This window comes from Cataglyphis hispanica, chromosome 11 (genome assembly GCF_021464435.1).
Source record: "Cataglyphis hispanica isolate Lineage 1 chromosome 11, ULB_Chis1_1.0, whole genome shotgun sequence".
NCBI lineage: Eukaryota > Metazoa > Arthropoda > Insecta > Hymenoptera > Formicidae > Cataglyphis > Cataglyphis hispanica.
This window is the reverse complement of record NC_065964.1, coordinates 3,013,331-3,037,980: the sequence shown is the minus strand read 5'-3', so window position 1 is coordinate 3,037,980 and position 24,650 is coordinate 3,013,331. Positions and strand designations below refer to the sequence as shown.

The window sequence follows — 24,650 nt, the reverse complement described above, 5'->3', positions numbered from 1 at the left end:
CGATAACAGGTGAATAAATTAACACTGTTCTATCATAGTGAAACTATTATGCAAGCTGTCTAGTATTATTAATTGCCTGTAGCATTAATATGACATTGTATTTAACCCGAGATATTATAAAGACAGAGAACGTACGTTCTCAATTAATGACGCTCGTCTGATAATTAAATTATATCGAGTGACGTACGTTAATTTATCGTGCACATTTTTCTTTATCGTCTTTTAAGAATTTAGCTATGTATCGATTTTTCCACAAAATCGAATAAGATTCTGAAATGTTTTAAGGGAGCATACCCTTTAAAATCTCGAAAAATGGATATATTTTCTAGATTTTTTTGCAGCACAATTTGATAAAAATTTTTTAATTTTTACAATATTATGAAGTACTGAAATAAAAATTTTCAGCTTAAAAAAAATTGTTTTTATAAGTTATACAAATATTTAAAGATTTATATTTTCACGCACACCGTGGATGCTACCTTAAGTGATTTCGATTTAACGTGACTTTCCCGTTTAGGGCGTGGACGGAAAATGAGGGCTGAATGCGTGGAAATGAAACTTGAAATATAGTTTGACGTAATAAATATAAACGATACAATGAAGAAGTTATATGTTAAGTCGCGGCAGGAGCAAACATAGCAAAGAATTATTTTAAAACGGGTGCGCCTTTACAACTGGTTTCGAATACGATACGGAATAATAACACCGCGACTTTTGTATTTTGTAAATATTAGAAAACGCTGCAACAAATGCGCATCATTAGAGATTTCCAATAATGGGTTTAAATAATATTAATTATTTTTAAAATAGCAAAAAAAGTTGAAGAAATATAAATTATATTTGAAATATATCGAGCGTTTTGCAAAACTTTTCCTCTCATCTCGTTCAATAATCCCGAATCAATTTCAATAATCTGATCAATCATTAATTCACAAAAGGATTATTCATGACAATTAAAAATAATGATAATTTTGACGTAAGATATCTAGCTCGGTCTGTTATTAAAAATTCAACACCTATTGGATTTATTTATTGGGTTTAAATTTCTGTTCTCTCATATACACGAGGCGATGTGTTTACCTAGCCGTGACGCTTGTTCTCTGCAACGACTAGCGATTTTCTGTAACGTCAAATTTACACCACATTAGCATGCACGTGTTAAGACACGGACGGCGTTTGGCGAGCAAGCAACCGTATTACGAGACCTTCGGCTCGGTTTCTGCTCCGATCGCATCGTGGTCAAAGCACCGCCGCTCTTTCTCTCCGCGCCTTTCTTTTCACCGGAAAAATAGGTGACGGCTTCCGTTCGCCTGTGCATCGAATGATCGTAATAGCAAAATGTCAGCTTGTAAAATATCCGTGTATTTATTCACCGAAAAACTATATTTTTTCTTCGATTTCAATGCACGCGATAAATTGAAAGTTATCACCGATTTTCTACACCGATTCAATAGCCTCAATAGACGTTTTCTCGAGTGATCTCATGACAACGGTTATCAGCGGTTCAACACAAACGTGTTGTATAAACACTCTAAAATAGAAATCTCGTTCTAACTCTAATTTTTTAATTCCACAGAAGGGAAAATCGTTTCCTTTAGCCACGTACAAATTTTCTCTTTTTTTTTTATTTTTTTTTTTACATAAGGCTATCTCGTATATACAATATCCAATATATGTGTAGGAAAAAATGTACTTTTATTCATGTACTACAAAAAAAAAAAATTAATTTTAATTTTTGTGAGATGTAAAATCTCTGAGTGAAAAAAAAAGAAAATATTATACACGTGGAAAATCGATTTATACATGGTTTATTTATTCGTCAATGTTTATCACAACGTTTCTGTGAAAGATTACGAGTTATCTTTATAATGCTCTAAATAATAATGCAGAAAAATTCACTTTGAGAGGAAAACGCGAACGGGTTCGTTAAACTCTCCTTTAATGCCCCTCACGAGCAATTGGCAGCTACTTAATCAGTTTATAGGGAACGATCCGCGAGAAGGTAATTAGTCACTAATTAATAATAGCCAAAGAGGGATAAGGGGAGGGAGGCAGGGAGATAATAATAGACACTGCTTCTCATGAACGATAGGAATCGGAAATTTCTCGCAGAAAAATTGAGAGTCTCGTTAAATCATAGGGGAGCGAGAGCGCCGAGGAAAGTGACGTTGCGAGCAGAGGAATGCGTTTTGTTTAGCATCAAATTGGGCTGGGAATGGTCGGATTATGCGTTACACGAGTTTCGTTACACGGCTCGTTAACGTAAATAAACGCGTGAAGAAATGGGGACTCGCTCGCGAACGAGGAAATGCAGCCACAAATGGAAAACGCGTGTTCGTTTTTATCGTCGGCTTCTCGCCTTGCGTTGTATAAATTAATTCTTTGATGAAAAATAGTTGCGAGTTACACGCGTGTAATTGAGCAATCCTTTAAGTCCCTTCGTAAGCATTAATACGGCAATCATAGTCTTTCTTTGATATCAGCAAGATTGATATCAAAAACGGACTTATAAATCTGTGATTTATGAATATAAAGGAATTAAATTAAATATTAAAATTATTTATTGCTCATTGTGTGTAAACGTCATATCTTAAGGATTTATAAGAATTAATATTGTCTCTTTTATTATATTATTTACAACATATGAAAAATTATATAGAATAAGACAATATGTTGGATGGCATCCTGCAGACTTCAATCGCATTTTTAAATGAATACGAATGTTCGATACATCTTCAGGGAGCATAACGGTACATTAGCCTTCTGGCAATAAAGAAACTGTGCACTTTTATTTTACTTTGGGGCATTACCAATTATTTTTGTTCTTTTTCGCTATATATAATTACACACATACCATATATTTATGCCATATATTTGTACAATAAGAGATTCATGTGTGTGTAATAAAATGCAATAATTTTTATTTAAAAAACTTTTCAAAAGGATTTCATATCGTAAGAATTATTACGCTATTTTTTATTTAAATTTTATTTTTGATTTTTAATTCTTATTGATTGTATTATTGATTTTTTATATCCTTGTAAAAATCGTTAACATTCTAATCACAATTTTAATGAAATAAAATCCTTAAATCCTTAAATAAATATTATCCTTAAATAAAATCCTTAAATAAATATTCACGATTTCAAGATAGACAGTTAATTATATATCGCGCTTAAATATCCGCAATAATTATCATAGAATTAATTTATGTGCAAATCTTTTTTCCTTAGAGAAAGAAAAAAGTCTAAGAGTGTCCTGAAGCAAAAACAGAAGAGCAATGCAAGTAGGGGCAAGCAAAAAGATTAAAGATAATATTCACGCTTTTTTATATATCGTAACAAGCACGCGACACATAACGGCTTTCATAGAAATTGCTGAAATTCCAGAGAAAATATCAAAAAGGGCTGAAAGTATTAATACAGCAACACGTCGTACGTTATCTCCAAATCACTGTATTCGCATTAAATTATTCTGCATGCCACGAACACGCCGTCAACAGAATGATTTATCGCTCTACTGTTGGAATGGTCGTATAAAATTGAGAAAGGTATATTTTCGTCGAGATTAATATTAATTAATATTCCTTTTTTTCTCTTACAATTTTACCGATTTTACGTTGGATCGAATAAACAATTTTTATTGTTGAAAAATAATATTCTAAATTATTGTTTTAAGCTATTTTATTTTAGTATTTTAGAATTCATTTAGTACTTTAGTATTTTAGAAATTATTAATTATTTTTCTTTAATTTGTTCTTGAAAAGAATATAATTAAATATACATCTTATCGTGTCCCAAAAAAGTTTGCATCTTATATAAGTGACAGTTGGAATATTTAAGATAGCACGCATCACATTTAGTTCGAAACGCATTCGTAATTTAAACTGCTCTAGATTTCGCAGTTGATAGGTATTTCCTCACAGCAAAAACAATTGCGGCATTGCATGCGGTTAATAACACGATCCACGGATATAACAGCGTTAAAAAAATACAAAGTTTCCCAAGTATTCTACGACAATATGCAACGAGATGCGATTATCTTGCATTTGCATCGCAGCTGTCAATTATATCATCTTTAATTAAGCGAAGGCGTGATTTTCACCAAATTTTTATTTGCACATTATGTTATGCTAATTGGTCGCCATGATATAATCTCTCTCTTTACGCATTAATTATGTCTTATAATACGTGCGTAACAAAGAAATACTTGGAAGTTTCATAGCAAGCTTGAAGTAAATTCGTAACTTGTAAAGTTGTGCAAATTATTAATTTTATTTATATAATTTATTTATTTATATATTTATTTATATTTATTTATATAATTTATTATTTTTTAATATAATGTATTTTTTAGAAATTATTAGCTCACTCTCTTTATTTTTATTATTCTTTCCAATTGATTAAAAATGCAACTTTCCTACCTTTCTCTTTTAGTGTCTATCAAATTATCTAGTTTCCATGAAATTCCTCCGATAGATATTTGATTCAGGTGTAGATTGTGTTCTTGTAATCGGCACACGTATTTTGCATAATCGACTTCACTGCTTTTAATACAATATAAGACACAACACATTTCAAGCAGAAAAATTGTTGTCATGCACATTTAACGATCCGTTTTTATCATGAAACGATTTAAAGGAGGATTTTTTATTATCGTATCCCGATAATAAAAAATATTAGAAATCAGAATTCCTAATACTTCATCGCATATGTAATTAATAGCTGGACACGTCACCAAGAGAAAAAGGAGAATAAATATAGCAGTGTCACGATAAATTTGAAACGATCACTATTATGTAACTCCCGTGTCTCGAGTATCTCTCGAACCTGCAATATTAAATTTCATTAAAGAAAATTCGAGAAATTCTTCATTCGAATAATCTTGATTCGATAAAAATGAATAGAAAAATTCTTTCTCCTCACAAAAAATTTTATTTTATTTATTATCATGGTTCCGCCTAAATCCGATCTGCAAGATCGATAATCGTTGCTTTCAATTAAGGTTTTCTAGAATTGTCAGATGCACTCACGTTAATTGAATTTTTTATTACATACTTGCAAAAGTAAATTTTTTTTTAAATTATGTAAAAGCCGATCAGCTGATTAGTTGATGTTAGTTGTTGTCAAGACATTAAATATGCGAATTTCATTTAGTTGTATTTAATTATTTGCTATATATTTCTCTCTTAATAATATATATCTATCAGCTGTTATCATAAATTTTCTTTGTAAAATTTTGAATAATTTTCTTTATAAAATATTGAATTTAGAAAAAATTTACATAGTAGTGTTACCCAAAATAAAAATTATTTTAATAAAAATCTAAATAAAATTTTTATAAATTCATTTTTATAAAAGCATTTTAATAAAAATCTTTCACACGATAGATTAATTATTCAAAGTTAAAAAGATAGAGAGATAACTCAATTTTGAATTGATATTAAAACAAAATTATCTAAAGGTCGCGAAAGAGAGTAAACCCAACATTTCACGCATAGCAACGTGGCGTAACTCAAATATCGTGACACCTGCTCATCATGTTCACATATGATACAAAAACATATTTGTCGCAAAAACACACCAGAGAGATCGCACTATGCGTCGACAGATCAATTAAGGAATCATTTCGGCAACGCAGAAACAAGATTCCAATTGTGTGAGGAACGGGACATGCGGCGGATCGCGAACGTTGATGCGCGAGGCGAGAAGCACGCGGCTGGCTGGCTCGCTCGTTCGCTCGCTCGCTCGTTATCAATGGCCCCGTTGATTAGAATAAGGTCTTATCAGCGTGAGTGTACGCGGCGTACTGAATTATGGAACGGGATATATATTCAGTGCCCCTCAAGTCCGCACCCCTCCTCGCCGTTCATACCGTTCAAAGTGGAGGGACAGACAGGTGCCTCGACTTCTGTCTGTCTGTCTGAGGCTGCCGCCTTGGCCGCTTATTCACATTCGCGGTTAAGCGGTTAAAGTGACAGGCATCTGTCAAAGACCGAGAAAAGATCAGATGAAAAGACGGAGGATCAATCGTGTTTGCAAAACTCGAGATTTGGAAAACTGAAGTTTTTCGAAAAACGTGCATTCTTTTTATTCTTGTCATATTATTTAATATATATTATTACTTTTGTATTTGTGATTTATCAGATGTGAACCGGTTTCATTAAATTAAAAAAAGAAAAATAATTGATTGAGAGAGAACTCTTTGTCTCGATAGAATACGCAAGATGAATAAGATGTGTGAATATTTATGTCCAGCAAATTATAATTAGGAGAATTAATTTTGTGTCTTGTTTCTAAATATAGAGATTTATGCAACTTTATAATTTTATAAAAATCCACGTAATGAGTCGAGAAAGGAAACAAGACATCGCTATAAATCACTGTTAATAAGAAGCCAATTGGTTTTAATGTAGTCATTAATTTAAGGATCGTCGAGTAAACGCTAAGTTTATCAATACAACTTCACCTCTCAAACTTTATATTTGCATTCGAAATGTAGTAATTTTGTCCTCTACTCTCGCAACGATTAATGGTCTTTATAAGAGATAAATTTCGAAATCAACAATTCTTCGCTAACATACATAATTAATGAGAAGTCGAACATAAAATGCGTAAGTTCGCAAATAACTTCGTCGACTTCAATGGATTAAAGTATGTTGATCAATAATGTCACAGCAAACTGCCCGTATAATAAATCGCAATAATTTGAAACGAGAATAAGATGCGTTAGTCGAGATAGCACACCGGATTTTAACATCCGGTGCGCGATCAGCGATTGTCCTCGATTAATCAGCACGAAACTATTCGCATTTTTCGAGCAAAATTAGAATATTTATAGACGATTTTGATTCGAGACCGATCGAGAGCGCGTTTCTTTATACGACTGATTAATATGAATGAAACGAGCACATATCGTAGAAGAATGGACTTGCTCAAATTTAACTAAGTGGTTTCATTAAAAAAAAAAAAAATCGGCACGTCGTTGCACTTAAGAGAGAAAATAAGGTCATACATGCACCTTGTATATAAATCATATTCCTAACGCTTATCATTCATTCTCACTATCCTATCGTCTCTTTTGACAAGTGTTACAGCATAAATCAATATACATCAAGAAATAATCATGTCCCGCGGTAAGAATCTTGCGGCGCCAGCGAAGAATCTGACACGGTAAATGAAGCACACCTGTTTCCACGTACACGCGCACACACGTATACACGCAGGTGCATAAGCGATGCCGAGCGCGCCTTATTATCCTCATTTGAAGTCCCATCCTACGAGTCATGCGAGAGACTAAACCTGTTGTACCTTTTCCGGATCCGGTTCCGCGTGCGGCATTTCGAAATTAGTTATCAATCGCAATTTTATAATGAACGATAAATTGCAACGAGAGGACCGATTCTCCCTCGCCATGTTGTTATTCATTAATTTGTGTATTAATTATGTAATGTGTAATAATTAGCACGAAGCAATTTTAAGGTGTCACACCCTAGGAAGGTATTATACGTATATAATATATATATATATATATATATATATATATATATATATATAATAAAATTATATACGTATAACGTGAGATTATATATTTGAGAATAAATTATCTATATCGCATCCCTCTTTTCTCTCGATTAAAAGAGATGCGATGTAGATATGTTTTGAAAAAACAAACGATATATGCAGTAAATTATATGATAATTTAGATTGGATCTCATACATAATTAAAGAAACGAAGAAAGAAAACTGTACAATGTATATATTTTGAAATTAATATAGATAGTAGAAATAGAAATAAATTATTTATCACACATACCTCTGCTCCATCCATCGTCGGATGCTTTCTAGTACCTCCTTTTCTTCTCTTCTTCATCTCTTGTTGTTTTGACATTCACTCGCGAAAACACAGTTAATTACGATTAGTCGAATATGCAACAATCGCATTCTTTACACCGGCACTCGTGATCGCGGAACAATTACACGAAACATATGTATTATTATATCGTAAAAGAGAAAACGAAGAACAAGATTCTTCATGTTAACTATGCCATAATCATGCGTTACTCGTAAGTATTTCTATTAAAATATTATTTTTATTTTTTATTTTTTAAAGTTAATTAATCGTTGATTATAATAATCATAGGGAATTATATTTTAATATGTATCGCGATCGCGTTTAGAAAAGCAATTTGGAACACCACTACTTTACTGCTCGAGCGTCGCTGTAGGAATCATAACAAGACTGTAAAGTCGTAATAAGCCTTAACAATAGCGCGCTAATGTTTACACCGTCAAGGCCAAGCATTATGTTATTGACGCAGCCAAAAATATGTTGTATACTATGACGCATATACAAACGGAATAATAAATTATACAAATATTTTAAATTATAGATCAATTATTCAATAAATGATGTTAATTACTCTGACCTGCCCTTCGATTATTTTATAATGCGTTCTCAATCCGAATCATATTTAAATCAAAAGTCAAGAGCACCGAACAAAATATAATTAAGTATTTTTAAAGAAATTTATTGCTTATAAAGAAGGAGAAAGATCGCGATAAATAATTTATAATTTTGATTCCTGTCACTTCTTGATTATATGTGTATATATCACGCGCGAAATACACGAGATGTATCATTAAGATATAATGACATATTAATTAAAATATTATGTGAAAGATGATTAATATTTATCACATCGAATTATTTTCCGATACTTGTCACGATCGTATTTAGAAAAGAAATTTGACGGACTCGCGCTCTACTACTTTACTGCTCGAGTATCACCATGCGAATGATAACACGTAGGAAAGGAATTTGAGCGTCTCACCTCACCCTATAGTTCTATTCAAATATCTCCGAATGAATAACAACAAGGCTGTGATATGTAAACAATAGCGCGCCAATGTTTACGTCACCAAGACCGAATGGCATGTTAGGTATTGTTAATTTACTGTCAAAATATTTTACGTATTATAAAATATATATACGAAATTATATAAAATTATATAAATATTTTAAATTACAGATCAATTACTTATTAAACGATTAATGTATCGGAGTTTGTTATATTAATTATTCGGACTTGCGATTCGATTATTTTATTGTACGTTCTCAATTCGAATCATATTAAAATCGTCGAAAAGTCAAACGATAAAACCTCGGACAAAATATAATTGAACTTGAAGTATTTTTAAAAAAATAATTATTGTTTATAAAGGGGAAGAAAGATTGCGACAAACCAATAATTTACAATTTTAATTTTTGTCACTTCGATTTCTTGATTAAATGTGTATATATTACGCGAAATATTATTTAAGATATATAAAAGATAATTAATTATTTATAATATTAATTTATTTTTCGGTACTTGTCACGATCGCATCGAGAAAAGAAATTTGACGGTATATCTCGCGCTACTACTTTATTGTTTGAATGTCACCGTGCGAATGATAACATTAGAAAAGGAATTTGAGCGTCTCACACCACTACAATTTTATTCAAGTGTCTCCGTAAGAATAATAACAAAGCTATAAAAATAAACAATAGCGCGTCATTGTTTACGCCGTCAAGGCGTATCATGTTAGGTATTATTAATTCGTTGTCGAAATATTTTACGTACAAGAAAATATATGTATATACAAAATATAATGTTATATAAGTATTTTAAATTATAGATCAATTAAGAAGAAAAAGAAAAGGAGAAGGAATATAATATTCGAAAATAATAATATTCTTCAACATTATTAATAATATTTAACAATATATTTAATAAATATTATTAAATATTATTATTATTTATGCTATTTAATTTTAATAATATTATTTAATATGATTATTAATGTTATTTAATATTATTAAATTTAAATATAGTATTAAATATTATTAAATAATGTATTAAATTTTTTAAATGTTTAAATATTATTATAGTTAACAATCTTTTAAATGTTTTAAATGTTTTAAATGTTTAAAATTTAAAAAGACAAAAAATAAGAAAAAAAAAGAGAGAGAGAGAGAGAAAAAAAGAGAGAGAAAAGAAAAGAAAGTTGCTTTATTTAAAATTAAAGAAAATGAATAATAAACGAGAGAGAAAGAGAGAGAGAGGGAGAGAGAGAGAAGGAAAAAAGAAGGAATATTAAGTAATATTGTTTAATTTTTAATTATTTGTTAAATATTATCAATAAGTATTATTAAGTATTATTGATGTTACTTAATTTTATTAATATTATGTTAGAGACATAGGAGATTATATAATATTAAATAATAATAATGTTTAATATTATTAATATTATTAATTAATTATTGTACATAATTTCTTATTAATAAATGAATAATTATATTTATATATTATTTAATTAATAATTAATAAAAATTATAATAAAATTAATAAATTAGTCACTTGATGATGATGATTATATTTAGATTTTATTTAAATTTTATAATCATTTATTAAATTATTTATTATAATAAAAAGCGCGTAGAGTTTTTGTTCTAGTATTTATGAAAAATTGTAAAAAAAATATTCTCTCTCTTTCTACAAATTACTCATTTTTTTTATTTCTCGCAGTTTATTTCAGGGGGTATTCATGATCAAAAATTTTTGTCATAAATTAAAAAAAAAATATTAATTACTTAATTTCTTTTACGCAAATATTAAAAATTATATTATTTTGTTATATTTTAATTCTTTCTATTATCCAGATTCATTATTTAATTTTTCAAATAAAATATAAATATAAGAAATGTTTTTTTTTTTAATTTTTAAAATTTTTTTTAAATTTCAATCAGTAAACGCTTTTTTCATATTTTTCTAAAACCAATAAATACATATTCATAAGCATCGATAAATAGTAAAAGGAGGGAAAAAGTAAAAAAATCTCTGTGGAATGCAGTTTATGGAAACGAAAGGATTAATGCTGCCGGGGTCTTTCTCTCCGTTCGTCTTTCCATTCTCCTTACCTGTCAGGTGTTAACGGTCCAGCTGATTGATTTAACGGCCGCCGCGTGAAGAACCGCGTTTTAGTCGGCGTCTCTCGCTATCGATTGTTGTCCAGTAGGCGGCTAATAACCACCTAACGTTGAGAATAATAATGGGGGGGTCAGACGTATATCGGATGTCAGAACCGAAACAGATCCGAAAGCGCCTGGAGGCCGTGTTTCCTCCTAGCCTCTCTTGATGAGCGTCAAAGCGGCAGAAGTCAAAGCAAAGAGTCTCGTGGCTCTATCTGTAATATCGTGATTTACGATGTGTTATAATTCGAATGTAATTTAATGTATCAATCATGCCGCGCGTCGCAAGGCAAACAAGTCTTTGTTGCTGATAGGAATCTTGCTCCTATTTCAAGTACTGACACTAAACCTACATAGCTCTTTGAAAGCGTTTGAAAACGTTATTTGATCCATTTAAAAACTTCTCGTTCAAATTACGAAAGATATCATTCATTAAATTATGAGAAACGCGCGTTAATAGTGTTTTAGCTATATATGTTTAGAGTCTTATTGTTTTCATTTATTAATAAATAATTAGGAGATTAGAGAGGAGTTGGATATGTTATGCAACATTATTTCAAAATTAATATTACTTAAAATAAATTATGTAACACCTCCGCGTGTCTTATTAAAAATGAATAGTGAGTAGTATTATTAAATATTAGAAAAATGAAATTTTTGGATCGAACACTCCCTTATCTCACGCCGAGCAGTTAATAGCACGTCACGATGAGGATAACAAGGGCAGTCAGATATTTGATGTCGGTCAACGAAGGCTGTATTTTTTTCTAACACCTTTGAAAGATATATATATATGGGAAGATTCCGCCTAAATTACTATGTGATATTTTAAATTGAAATCAACAAAGTATATAATTTACTCGTTGATTTTGTATGCAAAATTATGTGTTTCTAAAACTTAATTATGATAGATATTAGCTCTAAACTTGCGAGTCGTCATTCGATCTTCAATTTTATACATTATATTGTCTCTCTCTTATTATAGTTTAATATAATTATTATACATAGATCGTAGAAAGGGTTGCGGACGAGGAGAAATAAAATGGAGAGAATTTGCCGCGTTCGAGGAGGAATACCAGCGGTTCGTTCAAATCCTAGTGCTTCCGGATCGGTCGATTACAAGAAAAGAATAAAGAATAAGATCGACAGGACGATATTAAAAAGCGTTATGATAAAAAGCTTTATTCAACTATACATTATTTTTTAAGATGTCTGAAAAATTAAAAATTGATTACGGTTTTTGAAACAAAGTGAAAATTACAAAAGAAAATTCACTAGAGTGAAATTGTCTACAATTTCAATTTTGTCGAAATGTCTAGTAATTCTTTTTTCTTTTATAATTTTCCACTTCCTTTCGAGATACACAATCGTATTCCTGATTTGAGAATATTATTGAATGCATTCAAGAGACACAGTCGTTGAGCATCGTCTTGTCAACACTCGACGTTGATTTGTTGGCTCTAGAAGTAAGAACCAATCACGTTCGATTGCTAGCCAATGGGGTCTCCTGAACGCATCCACTCATTGCTCACAGGATGCAGGTTGCAGGATTGCAGGGTGCAGGAATCTATTGTTTGCCGACACGGGATTGTTGTGCTTTTAATCGTTAAGTTTCTTTGTTCATTTGCGTTTTATTAATCGCATTATTACGATCATTTTTCGTTTTATATTAATATATATTAATTTACTAATATATTTTTCGTTCACGGAGCTTGTTACTGTGCTCTATATTTGTATTAATATTATTCGATCGAAGTCGATATTTACAATGTAATTACAAAGATTGAATATAAAGACGTATATTGAATCATTCACATATTTGGCTATTATCATATTATAATTTGGATATTATCATATAAGCAAGATGAACGCACCTCCGACTTTTGAGTCACTCTTTTTATGTGAAGGAGAAAAAAAGTAAAATATATTTTAATATTCGATTTATTATTGATTATTTATGCATTGATTAATAATTATTTTTGTATTTACAGTCAATTAGTAAAAGACCCTCAAGTGTTATTTGATGGCTATGCAGTTTGCTAAATAATAAATTTATTGTTAGGATACAGACAAGATTTAATTATTTTCTTCGTGAAGCGTTGATGCACGCTATCAATGATTTAATTGTGGAAATTACATTGCTCGAGGAATGTTTCAAGGTATGTATTATATTTATAACATAAAATATAAAAGCAACATTATATTCATATATTACTATATAATTATATAGTATATAATATATAAGTATATAGCATAATATAAAGTATATAATTATATAATAATAATAATTACGAATTTTAGCGCTATAATTTAGACAATATTTAGATATAGATAGAGAATAACATTAAATATTATAGACAGAGAGAAAGACTGAAAGATGAGAGAGATATTTATTGATTTATTTGATCAATATTAACAGTCGAATAATTAAATTCCTAATAATGACTTTGTGACACAAGGGCTATTTTGATCAAACTCTGATTAATTCAATCATCAATTAACTTATCAAATAATATCTGCATTTAATAATATTATTTTATTAACATAGATAAAATTCTTAATTTTTTGTTTAGTTTGAAAAAAACTTACAATTAAATTAAAAACGACGATTTACAGAATTTAATTTTGTTATAGGCAATTTTAATTGAATTAATTATCGATTAAATTAATCAAAGTTTGATCAAAATAACCGTAATAGATTTTGCAATATTTTAGCGGACAATACATAATAATGAGAATTCAATTATTTTGCATATAATAAATTATTTGTTGGTCCCATAATCACTCGACTCAAATCTTTGTTCTAAAAAGTATTATTTAGCGCAAGGAACGCGGGAGAAAAATTTATATTTTTATATAAAATAATATAATATCTAATTATATCTTAAAATTATACATAAAAAATGGAGAATTGCTTAGAGAGTTAAAATTTTGCTAATTTGTTTAATAAAAATAAATATTTGAATGTCTACATATATTTGTAATTTTTTATTTTTAAGCATTGCAATTATCTATTTATTGTGTTTTTATTTGTGTCTGACGATGAGCATAATTGTCTGACAATAATATTATAGTTATTTTGATAATTAATAATCTATGATTCTCATTTAGAGCTCAGATGTTTAACTTTTTCGCGAAGGTATTATACCTTCTTGATTTATTAATTCTATTATTATTATTGTCCCTGTTGCAGCATGATTACAGCAAATATTTAATACACATAGAGATATATGTATATGTATATATATATATATATATATATATATATATATATATATAACCGCTTCGAAATTACATATTCCATTCTTTGATGTTATGATTAACATTATTATCGTCATTGATATTATTTTAACGACGTAATAATTACAGAAAATTCGCAAATGAACGAAATAAAGATTTGAACTAAATTCTAAAGAGAAGTCAAACGAGCAAAAACATAGATGTGTGCAAAGAGATAAAAATAACGATATGTCACATACATATGTCGATTCTCTTTACAACATATTTATAATTTAAATTTATAACATATATACAACATGATTATTTTATTCTACATACAATTTCAACGTGCACGAAGATTATAATAGCGCGGAAAATTATTTAAAAAATTTTTTTTTTTCAATTCTTCGTGAACGCTGGGAAGAATTTCGGTGGGGAATCTTGATTGGAGTCCGCAATGTTTCTTCGTTCATTATTAAACATGTATCTCATTTTTGACACATAAAATCCTATTAATCAGTTAATCGAAAAACATTTTATATTCCGAAATAGAATTTTAATGTTATATAATAAATGAAGATTGCGCTTATATATGAGAGACGCGCGAAATATTCGGGGAATATTTTACGTGTGTAAAATTAAATGTCAAAATAAAAGTTGCGTTAACATCGACGCACTTTTGCAATACCAAACATGTGACTTTCACTGCCAATGTACTTACAAGGATATTTTCTAAAGAGTTCGCGTAGTAACATAGACGGTGCACGAGCGAAAGTGGCACAAGGCGACACATAATAATGCATTATATCTATTATGTTGCTAACATGCATCCCAGCAGCCTGCAACGACTGATTTCTGACACAGAGCGATTGTTTTAAGACGCATTCCTTTATACGACATGACTGTTGTAATCAACAAATCAGTAAAATAAATTTCGATGTATATGCATTATTTTCAAAAATTTTCAACTCCTTTTAAACTCGTATTATACACTGCCAACAGTTTTTTGTACCCAGTTATATATATGTATAATAAATATTACTGTAACGTATAATATATTAACATTTGCACATATATATAGTAACATGTGTGATTCTGCCCGAAGAAAGGATGATTTTATCTGAAAGAGCGAGTTTTAATGTATTTAAATCAATCAAAATCTGAAAATTCATTTTTAATAATTAATCTTAACCATAATTTTAATCTCAACCATAATTTTCTTTCCTTCTTCGGGTAGAATTGTATTTCCATAAATAACAATATAACAATCACGCATTCAACTTATAGGCAACATTTTTGTATTATATTTACGTTGAGCGTTTACGGCATTGTAGCTTTAACGGAATATAATTCGATAATTAGGCAATTGTGGCATATAAAATATTTGTATCATCGATTAATAAAATATATAGAAAATAAACGTCTATAAAAAAAATCTCTAAAATATTAAAATAAACCAAAAAAAAAAAAATTAATATGAGATTGTTAAGAAAAATGTCTCTTATATTGCGAGCCTAAATCTCTTCACATTTTGCAAATTTTTCACTTGACACATGTAATAATACTCCATTAAAGTAATAATAATTATTGAATTAAGTATCTCTATCAAAATAAAATTCGCATCTGATCTCGCAAACAAGCTTCGACATTTTTGAATCATTTAATCGCATTAAAAATTCCAAAGATTATTGCAAAGATCATAATATTTAATCGCTTAATTATTTGGGTCTAATCACTCACTGCTTTAATCTATTTGGTCCTCGAGAGTCGCTGGGCATGAGGAAAAATCAGGAGCTAAGATTGATTGCAGGTGGCAGGTGCCAATGATCTGCAACCGCGAGTTATCTGGGCGCGCCATCACTTCGAAAGCGATTGCTCCTCTAGAACCTCGTTGGTTCTCTGCTTGATTTCCTTCCAGGAATACTGTATGTCCCTGCTCTCGCTAAATCGAGAGCAGACGGCAAATCGTAAAAAGTACGTGTCTTTTATCTTTGACGGAACGAGATGGATATTTCCCGCGCCGTTGATTCGCTTTAGGAGGATCTCATTGAGTTCGTTGGATCCCTGTAAATCATTAAATTATTTTTAATTTCTCTTTCTCTCTCTCTATGCGAGATTTGCCAAAAGTGTTTTACAATTTATTATATTTGTAATATTGTTATTCGATTATTTAATTAAGTTATTGCTTAAATTGATTTCGACATATAAGTAATTATATGTCGTTATATCAATAATATTGTTATTCGGTTATTTAATTAAGTTATTCGGCTGTTCTGAAAAATACTTGACATAGTAATCGATTTACCTTTAAACGAAAGCAAACCAGTCCCATGAGAACTTCACCCACGATCTCGAAACGAGGATCAGCAAGTACTAGAGCCTCGAATTCGTGCGCTTGAGCGATGTGCGTCCTGATATGCTTTTGAAGGTTCTCGACTCCGTACAGCCTTAACACGAACCAAAGTTTCAGAGCCCGAAATCTGCGTCCGAGTGGAATTTGCCAATGCTGTAACAAAATATACGCCGACTGATCAACTGATAATACTTTGCACAATCTACTTTGCCTGAAGAAATTTTTCCAATTAGACGTTTATCAGAACAAGGATCCATGCAAAATTCTACGTTAGCATGTCGGAATCAATTTAAGCAACTTTCAACAGACGTTACCCTGTAATCCGGTGCCGAGCCCTGCATATCGTGTTTCAGATACAAGGGATCGACATTGAAGGCGTTTATGACGTATGTCGGATTCTTGAGCCACATAGCCGAACAGTCGAAATTCACTAGCATCCACTTGTGCGGATTAAAATTAAATGAATCCGCCAGCTCGATACCTTTCATTAAATATCGGAATTCCGGACAAATAAAAGCGGATCCTGTCAAATCAAATGGATATAAGTATTCTATCGTTATTTTGCGCGCCAGTAGCATAAAAAAAGTTAACTCATACCCGCATAAGCTGCGTCCACGTGCAGCCAAACGCCTTCACGATTCGCTACAATGCCCATTTCGTCAAGGCGATCGAAGGCGCAATTAACGGTTGTGCCTAAAGTAGCGACAGCCTATAATAACAAAGCAACTCTCAAGCATTAATATACTCTAATTTATTATAATTATCATTCTGGATATCTGAATTTATCGACGTTTCCTTACAATTTTTTATATTATATCATCGATTCTTTCTGCTCTCGAAAAAAGATAAAAATACTGGAGAAAATGATAGAACTAAATCTTAATTAAGCTAGACTTACGTAAAACGGTATAAATCCTTGCTCCTTATCCTTTCGGATTGCTTCGGCCATCGTGTCGCCCCGCAGCTTATATTTCTCATCGACTTCCAATTGTCTGAATTTTATTCCACCGAGGAGTCCAGCGCGTTCAACCGAGCTATGCGCTTGACCTAAAAAAAATATAATATCTCATCACGATTAATCTGATTAAATAATAATAATTAATTGGCTGTCGAAAAATGTACGAAATTATTTTGGAAGCAATCTCATTCTCTGCTTTCTTTCGCTACTATATCCAATTTTTTATGAGACCACAGCATTAATTAGCAATTAGTACGTTTACTATTTATATATAATGTTAACATATTTAACATTTATTAAAAATTATAATTTCTTGTATTTATTATTAAAATTTGTATCATATAAATAACTTGATGGATTTTATTAATTATCGCGAATCATAAAATATGACAATTTCGGGCATCATTATTTCTTCAAATTAATTTTTAATACTTTTAAACGAACTATCTAATGTTTCGTAAAATATTATAAGTACGCATTTATCAATATCTCTTATTGATAGCGAAAATTATTGACATCCTTTTCAATCATTATTATAACACAAAAGAAAGTAAAAAATATTTTATTCTCTCTTTGGACAATGGCGATTCATTAAGCATATAGTTTCGTTCAATATTTCTAATCGAGAAAATAACTCGTCCATTATATATATGCGTCAAAAAAAAAGAGTTATATTTTTTTTTCTTTTATTTGAGTGCCGCGAGATTATTGTGGGAATTGTGAGAATAGTAGAGAAAATTCGGTCTGAAATATAACTGGAACGGTTATTACGAGTTGCCATGACGACAAAGTGCTGCTTGATGAAGTGCCGTGAACCCCCAACACTCACCCCCCATATCACTCCATCCCTCTCATTCTCCCTATTCACGTGCCTTTGAACTGATTGCGCCCGGTCACTGAAAGCGACCGGACACTTTTCAGCATATTGACGCGCGTCGACGTAATGCAATAAACACGAATGAAAAATTGCTTGGAAATTATATGTAACAGTGATACATTGTGTTAGCTCTGACGACAGCGCGTTAAAAAAAATATAATCTTCTGGACGAAAGAATCTATTAATCGAACAAATAAATTAATTTTATATTACTTTTATCATATTTTGAGAAAGTGATAAATTTAGAAATTTCGGATTTATGCCATGTTTTATAAAATTATTCATTTTGTTTGTGCAAAATTCTTTGCACTCGCTATAATACGCGTAATTTAACCAACACATATATATGTATAAGAAATTGTTCTGAAACAGTCTAATAAATTTACGAGTAACATGTGATGCTCATAATATTTTTATATTTTATAAAACGTATTCTTCTATCTTTATTCATATCTCGATTACTATTATAAGTGTGAGACTCGCAAAGCTTACTTAATACTCATTGAAATATATGTCACAGTTCAAGTGTCTATTAAAGCCATTGAATTTTATGCTTAATTGTAGTCATATTCCATATCGTTATTCGTTCGATAAAAATAAAGGAGAATAGTTGACTGAGAAATAATTTATATGATCCGAAATATTTTATATATCAATATTTTATATATACAATTATTTCTCTAAGATTAAGAAAAATTATTTGAAGCGATTACTTTAGCAAGTTGTTTCGGGCAAATCTTATCAATTCATCATAAATTTTTAATGATAAATACTATTATAAATTGATTAAAAATGTACTTACAGGAACAGTATGCGACTAGCTTGTTGATGATCTCGTTCTCCGTCCAATCGGGATGCTGTTCTTTAACTTGCTTTATCTTCTTGGCCTTCGCTCCTAATAACGCTACCAAAGTTGCTTCGCTAGCAGTTCCCTGTAGATGAAAATTGCAATTTAAACACGATTTTAATGGCATCTTCATTTGTCATACTGTTATGTAATATTTAAAAATAGCTTTTGTAAATGCAATAGCGCTTTTAAAATATTGTTTACCTGAATAACGCCACCCCCTCTTCCACCGCTGCAAGCAAGAAACTCTTTCGGCAGGTCCAACATTTTTCCTAACCAGTCCAGCATGATTACTTCCAATTCGGTGCAAGCTGGACTCGCAATCTAAAATAAAAAAAAAAAAATTACGTGTCACAATTAATTATGAAGACAGTATTAATTTTAGCTTTGTTTTTCCCCCTTTTTTAAGAGCTTATTAAAATATATTTTATTAAAAAAAGAGAGATATATTTTACTATGTTTAATATGATTTAAACTTTTATCTGTGACTGATTTTTTGTTACTCTCTTAAAATTATAAAGATAGAGATATAAAAAATAAGGATATGTCATTAATAATAATTGCAACATAACATCATGGAAAACAGAAATATGCAAAATTTATAAATAATTGCTGAAAATACGAGAAAAATAATTTTATAATTTTTTAATACTTACCCACGTGAATCCAATACAAGCAATAGCTCCACTTAACATATCGGCCAGAATCGCAGGATATGATTGGGCAGTAGGGAAATAGGCATGGAATTTTGGACTATGCCAGTGAGTGACCTGTAAACATTTTTATCTTGCTTCATTTATTGCCTGCTTATAAAATAATTAAAAATATTGATGATAAAACTGACACATTAAACATTTTATTTTACAACTATTATTGATATTGTTTTGCGATACATTAATTATTATTCAAATAAATTGTTGATGATAATTTAGAACATTTAAAATTGAATTGCTTACACCTGGCATTATCACTCGTTCGATATCAGCCATTATATCTTTCCATTCCTCGGGGGATTTTGGTGCTTCGGAGGGCAAAAGAGGTTTCATATATCCTGGCTCTACCGTAGGCAAAACTCTCCTAAAAGTTTAAAAATTATTACTATACGTGCGTAAATATATATTACAAAATTATAAATAACATATAAATTATTATTTAATAAATTATTAATTATTATTTATTTCACGTCAAGCAATTTTATGCAATTGCGTTTTTATTTACCTATCTCTAATATTTTCTAAATAATCCGTGATATATTCCGCCATCTCTTTGGCGTAATCCTTGAAATTATCAGGATCCATGACTTGCTTCCTGTCGTCTGTAATATATATTGAGACAAAAACGATTATTAATAAAATACAACGATATCAAAAATCCATTCGATTACGTTTTAATGATGTAATAAAATAGGTGTGGTTCCGATATTCTTGGCATATCTAATAAATATGCACATGACATGTACTTTGAATAAGTCTAATACACGTAGAATTCTTATTTATCTTTCAAGAATGATTATCGTTTATCTGTACATGAATGCAGAATGATAGCGACTCAATTTCCGCATATTACGTGTCGAGGACTGATACAGATGATGATAAGAATCTTATTGACTGCAATGAATGCAATATTGTGCGATAATAATTTATAGAAAACATGTGAAGTATATAGGTGAGGCGCGCTGTTTTGTCAGATTCAAGGAGACGTATGCTAAAATAAAAACGATGGTTGCAGATAAAAAGTGAAAGTGATACTTGTGCCAGTTTCTATGATTAGGATTAATTAAATTCTTGGAAATTACATTGAAATAGCGCATTATTTTTGCATTTTGTACGCGATTGCATATGTTAGCTCAATATCGCTGGTTTCAACAAATGGAATAAAATGAATAAAATTATCTTATCTTATGTATGCCAAATATACAAAGTGAAAGAGACGAATCATTATTGATAGTAATATTTTTTACATTTTGTTAAAAATAATTTGTAAATGATATCAAAATTATTAAAATTATTATCTATATTTTCTTTCCTTGTTTTATATATTATACGTTTTCTTTTTAAATATATTTAACAAGGAAACTTTATCACAAGTAAGATTTGCATTACACAACTTAAAGCGAGTGACGTCTTTATTCGCGTCACGTCTCGCTTTCTATCATTTTCGTAAAAAAGTAAATGACGACAGAAGTAAAATATATACATAAAAACGTTTGGCTTGTCGAGCGAAATGCTTAAGCTAATCAATAATTAACTACGTAGAGCCTTTAATGACGTAGGTCTTGAGAAACTCAGCAGCAAGTGAGACAGATGCATGCGTATCGTTGCCGGATAGAATGTCTCGTCGAGATCGAAAGTGGAAGGAGAAGGACATCGAGATCGAAAGAGCGTTCGCGACGATCAGACCACCTTCGTAGAGAAGTAAGAGTGAATTCGCCGTAATGACCATGACTTATTTTCATGGAGCAAGTTTCGTTCGAATTGTTATTTGTCTATCGAAACTGATGACTCAGTGATTTTTGTCTACTACAGTTTCTTTGCTATGACGTACTCGCGCGATTTCGCGACGCGAATTTAAAAGATACGGTTGTGTAAGATACAGATAAAAATTAGATTTTGACAATAGACTCTTCCGCAATTTTATTATGTGACAAATAAAAAATAGTTCAGTGTAGATTTTTGCTTCTGTGTTACATAATGATATCATTGTTCTCGTTTCAAGATATTGGAGTCATTCCTTACATGTAAAGGCCTTAGCACAATCGACATAGAAAGTAATGGTCACAATGTTTTGTTATCTTTTTATTATCGCTATTGAATTATTTTGCATAAAGATGTCATTACTATGAAAGAGCTACTTATATTGTTAAAATTTATAAATAATTAAAAATTCTGTATTCTTATTTATATATGTATATATATATATATATATATATATGCATAAAATCAAAATACTGCAGTTTTGTTATAAAACTTCATTTTATTAAAAAAAATTAATTAAAAGTTTATTCCTACCAATAATATTAACATCAGTAAAAACTGAAGAAAAAAACGGATGACATAGTTTTTTATATATATTTCGAAAATACTTGATAATCGCGAAAATAAATCAGAATCTTTTCGAATTAAAATTCACTTCCAAATAAGAAAAAGAGGGAGAGAAAGAGAGTGCCTTGGCACGTCAGAAAGGTGTGCAGTAACGAATGACTCCTGACGCGATAGAGGAAATTCCCGCGCCGCTTGGGAAATCCCCTTTTGATACAGCAAACATTTCTCCAAAGAAAAATATAAATACGCTTCCCGCATGAATATATGTTAAGATTGTGGATCGCATCGAATTACTTTCGATCGGGAATGCTAATTATAGAAGCATATCATAATTTATATGTTTGTGAGTCTCGATGTTGACAGAATGTATTATTCTTACGACATGCATCAAATTGTTATTTGCAAATTTATATATATATATATATATATATATATATATATATGTATGTATTCTTCTCTATATAATTATATCAATCATTTTTTATTCAATGAGAAAAAAATTTTATGTGGATTTTTATTTACATTTCGCGCGTATCATATACATTAAATGTAATACATTTAGATGATGGAGAATTATAGCATTGAATTATTGTAAAATATGTTGCTATTTTGTGAAATATCTATCTGATCGATCATAATTCTTCCTTTTTAGATCCCATTAAAGAATTTGAGCAAAATGTTAAGCCATCTCTTACGAAGTCATTTTTTACGAAATAATTCGCATCGCTCAATTTTGCCACACGGGATATTTTTCTCTTATATTTTTTATAATATATATAATTTTTTTAAATAGTTTCTTGAGATTCTATACTATTTATATTTTGCAAATTTTTATGCAAATAATGAAAAACTTTTCGTACAAAATATTTGGTGAAATTGCAAACAAAGATTTTATTTAAAATATCATAAATGAGAAAACCAATGCGAATATTTATCAATTCTTTTCTAAGAATATAATTAAATTAAATTTTAAATTAATTATTATATTTATCGCTTCTCAGAATATTATGTCGTAACAGGGAAAGTCTTCGATGAGATGTAAGATGACATTTAATAAAGTGCATACCTAAATACTTTCCGATAAGGAAAAAGATAGCGCGCGATCTCTAACTTAATAGTTTATCTTTGTGCCTTCCCAGATCTCAATCGAAGTCGATAAAGTTTTTTTTTGCGTCTCGCAAATATGTATGTGTAGGGGAGAGAGAGAGAGAGAGAGAGAGAGAGAGAGAGAGAGAGAGAGAGAGAGTATGAGATGTATGGGAGAGTGAATGAAAGCAACCACTCTCACGCTGTATTTAGGTGGATGTCAAATATAGCGAGAGTCGAAAACGTTACTCCTATTTATATAAATATCCAGACAACTATTTATAACGATGTGAGAATAACTCAAGTATTAGATAATCTCAAAATAATATTTAATCCTTTTTCATGCAAAGTTTAATTGTCATTTATCTCGAGAGCGTAACAGATTAATTCAACACGCTGATGCTATTACAGTGTGCTCTTCGGAGCGGAGGTTTAACTAAGCGAAAGCTCAATAATTAGCTTTAGATACTGAGAGAGAGAGAGAGAGAGAGAGAGAGAGAGACTAGGATAGTTTACATAGACTGATATAGATCGGAAAGTTTCCAAAATTCTAAACATTTTGCTTTTCGATATCACTGAGCTTGTTGATTAAAGGTTTAAATGTATCCTGCATTTGACATAAATTTGTTTTACAAGATCTCGTGTTGAAAACACGATCGGTGTCGTCAAGAAGAGATACAAAAATTAGCGATAACAATATATAATTCGCATTAATCCTATATTTCATCGTATGTAAAAGTAATTTGAAATAAATTTGGAAAATTGCATGTCTTTTATTTTTGCGCGACTTATTGAGCATTTTCGATAAATAAGAAATTTTCTAAGATTTTTTGATGTTACAACTTTGATAAGTAAAAAATAAAAAATATATACTTCCTCAAAAAATAAGTAAAAAGAGAGAAATACAATAGATTAACAACAGCTGCAAAATTCACTGAGCATTCGTACGCTGTTATACTGATTGCATTAATTTGTAATTAATTAAATCAAAAAAATAAGCAACTATAATTACGGCGCAATTATAATTACGGCGTTACAAGGTAAAGTCAAAATTCGACTCACGTATCGAGCGAGCCTGGACGATTCGCAGGACGATCCCTCTTGACAATACGATATCCACGTGTGTCTGCGGATGACAGGACGGTGATTTCGCGTGACGATCAACCGGTATTCCGCGACGGATTGCCGCTCCGTTCGCGTCTCGCCGCGCTTTATGTAACACCCCACTCTTCGCCGTTCGCCCCGATCGTGTCGCA

The 24,650-nt window shown here is 30.5% G+C and overlaps 1 protein-coding gene and 1 long non-coding RNA gene across 4 annotated transcripts in view; one reads left to right on the top strand and one right to left on the bottom strand.

Annotated features, from left to right (window-relative positions):
* Positions 1-24,650, top strand: part of LOC126852771 (uncharacterized) — a 242,475-nt gene that overhangs the window by 184,451 nt on the left and 33,374 nt on the right. The window contains exon 1 of one of the 3 annotated variants that reach the window (XR_007687874.1): positions 19,594-19,615. The exons of the other annotated variants lie outside the window; for them this stretch is intronic. This is a non-coding gene — a long non-coding RNA (uncharacterized LOC126852771). Of the gene's footprint in view, positions 1-19,593; positions 19,616-24,650 lie in introns of those variants that run through there. 3 annotated transcript variants of the gene reach the window in all.
* Positions 12,939-24,599, bottom strand: LOC126852743 (aromatic-L-amino-acid decarboxylase). The gene is made up of 11 exons (XM_050597875.1): positions 24,457-24,599; positions 20,486-20,582; positions 20,224-20,344; positions 19,924-20,037; positions 19,472-19,591; positions 19,223-19,352; positions 17,484-17,632; positions 17,183-17,294; positions 16,900-17,108; positions 16,538-16,738; positions 12,939-16,296 (listed from the first exon to the last, which is right to left on the bottom strand). Exons 2-11 carry the CDS (start codon positions 20,563-20,565, stop codon positions 16,090-16,092), a joined length of 1,443 nt encoding a protein of 480 aa, XP_050453832.1. The 5' UTR covers positions 20,566-20,582; positions 24,457-24,599; the 3' UTR covers positions 12,939-16,089.

Coding starts and splice junctions, on each gene's coding strand:
- LOC126852743 (XM_050597875.1), bottom strand. CDS start 20,565: ATGGATCCTGATAATTTCAAGGATTACGCCAAAGAGATGGCGGAATAT. Junction 20,345..20,485: donor TTAGAAAATATTAGAGATAG/GTAAATAAAAAC, acceptor TTAAACTTTTAG/GAGAGTTTTGCCTACGGTAG. Junction 17,109..17,182: donor CGTGGACGCAGCTTATGCGG/GTATGAGTTAAC, acceptor TTGATTTGACAG/GATCCGCTTTTATTTGTCCG.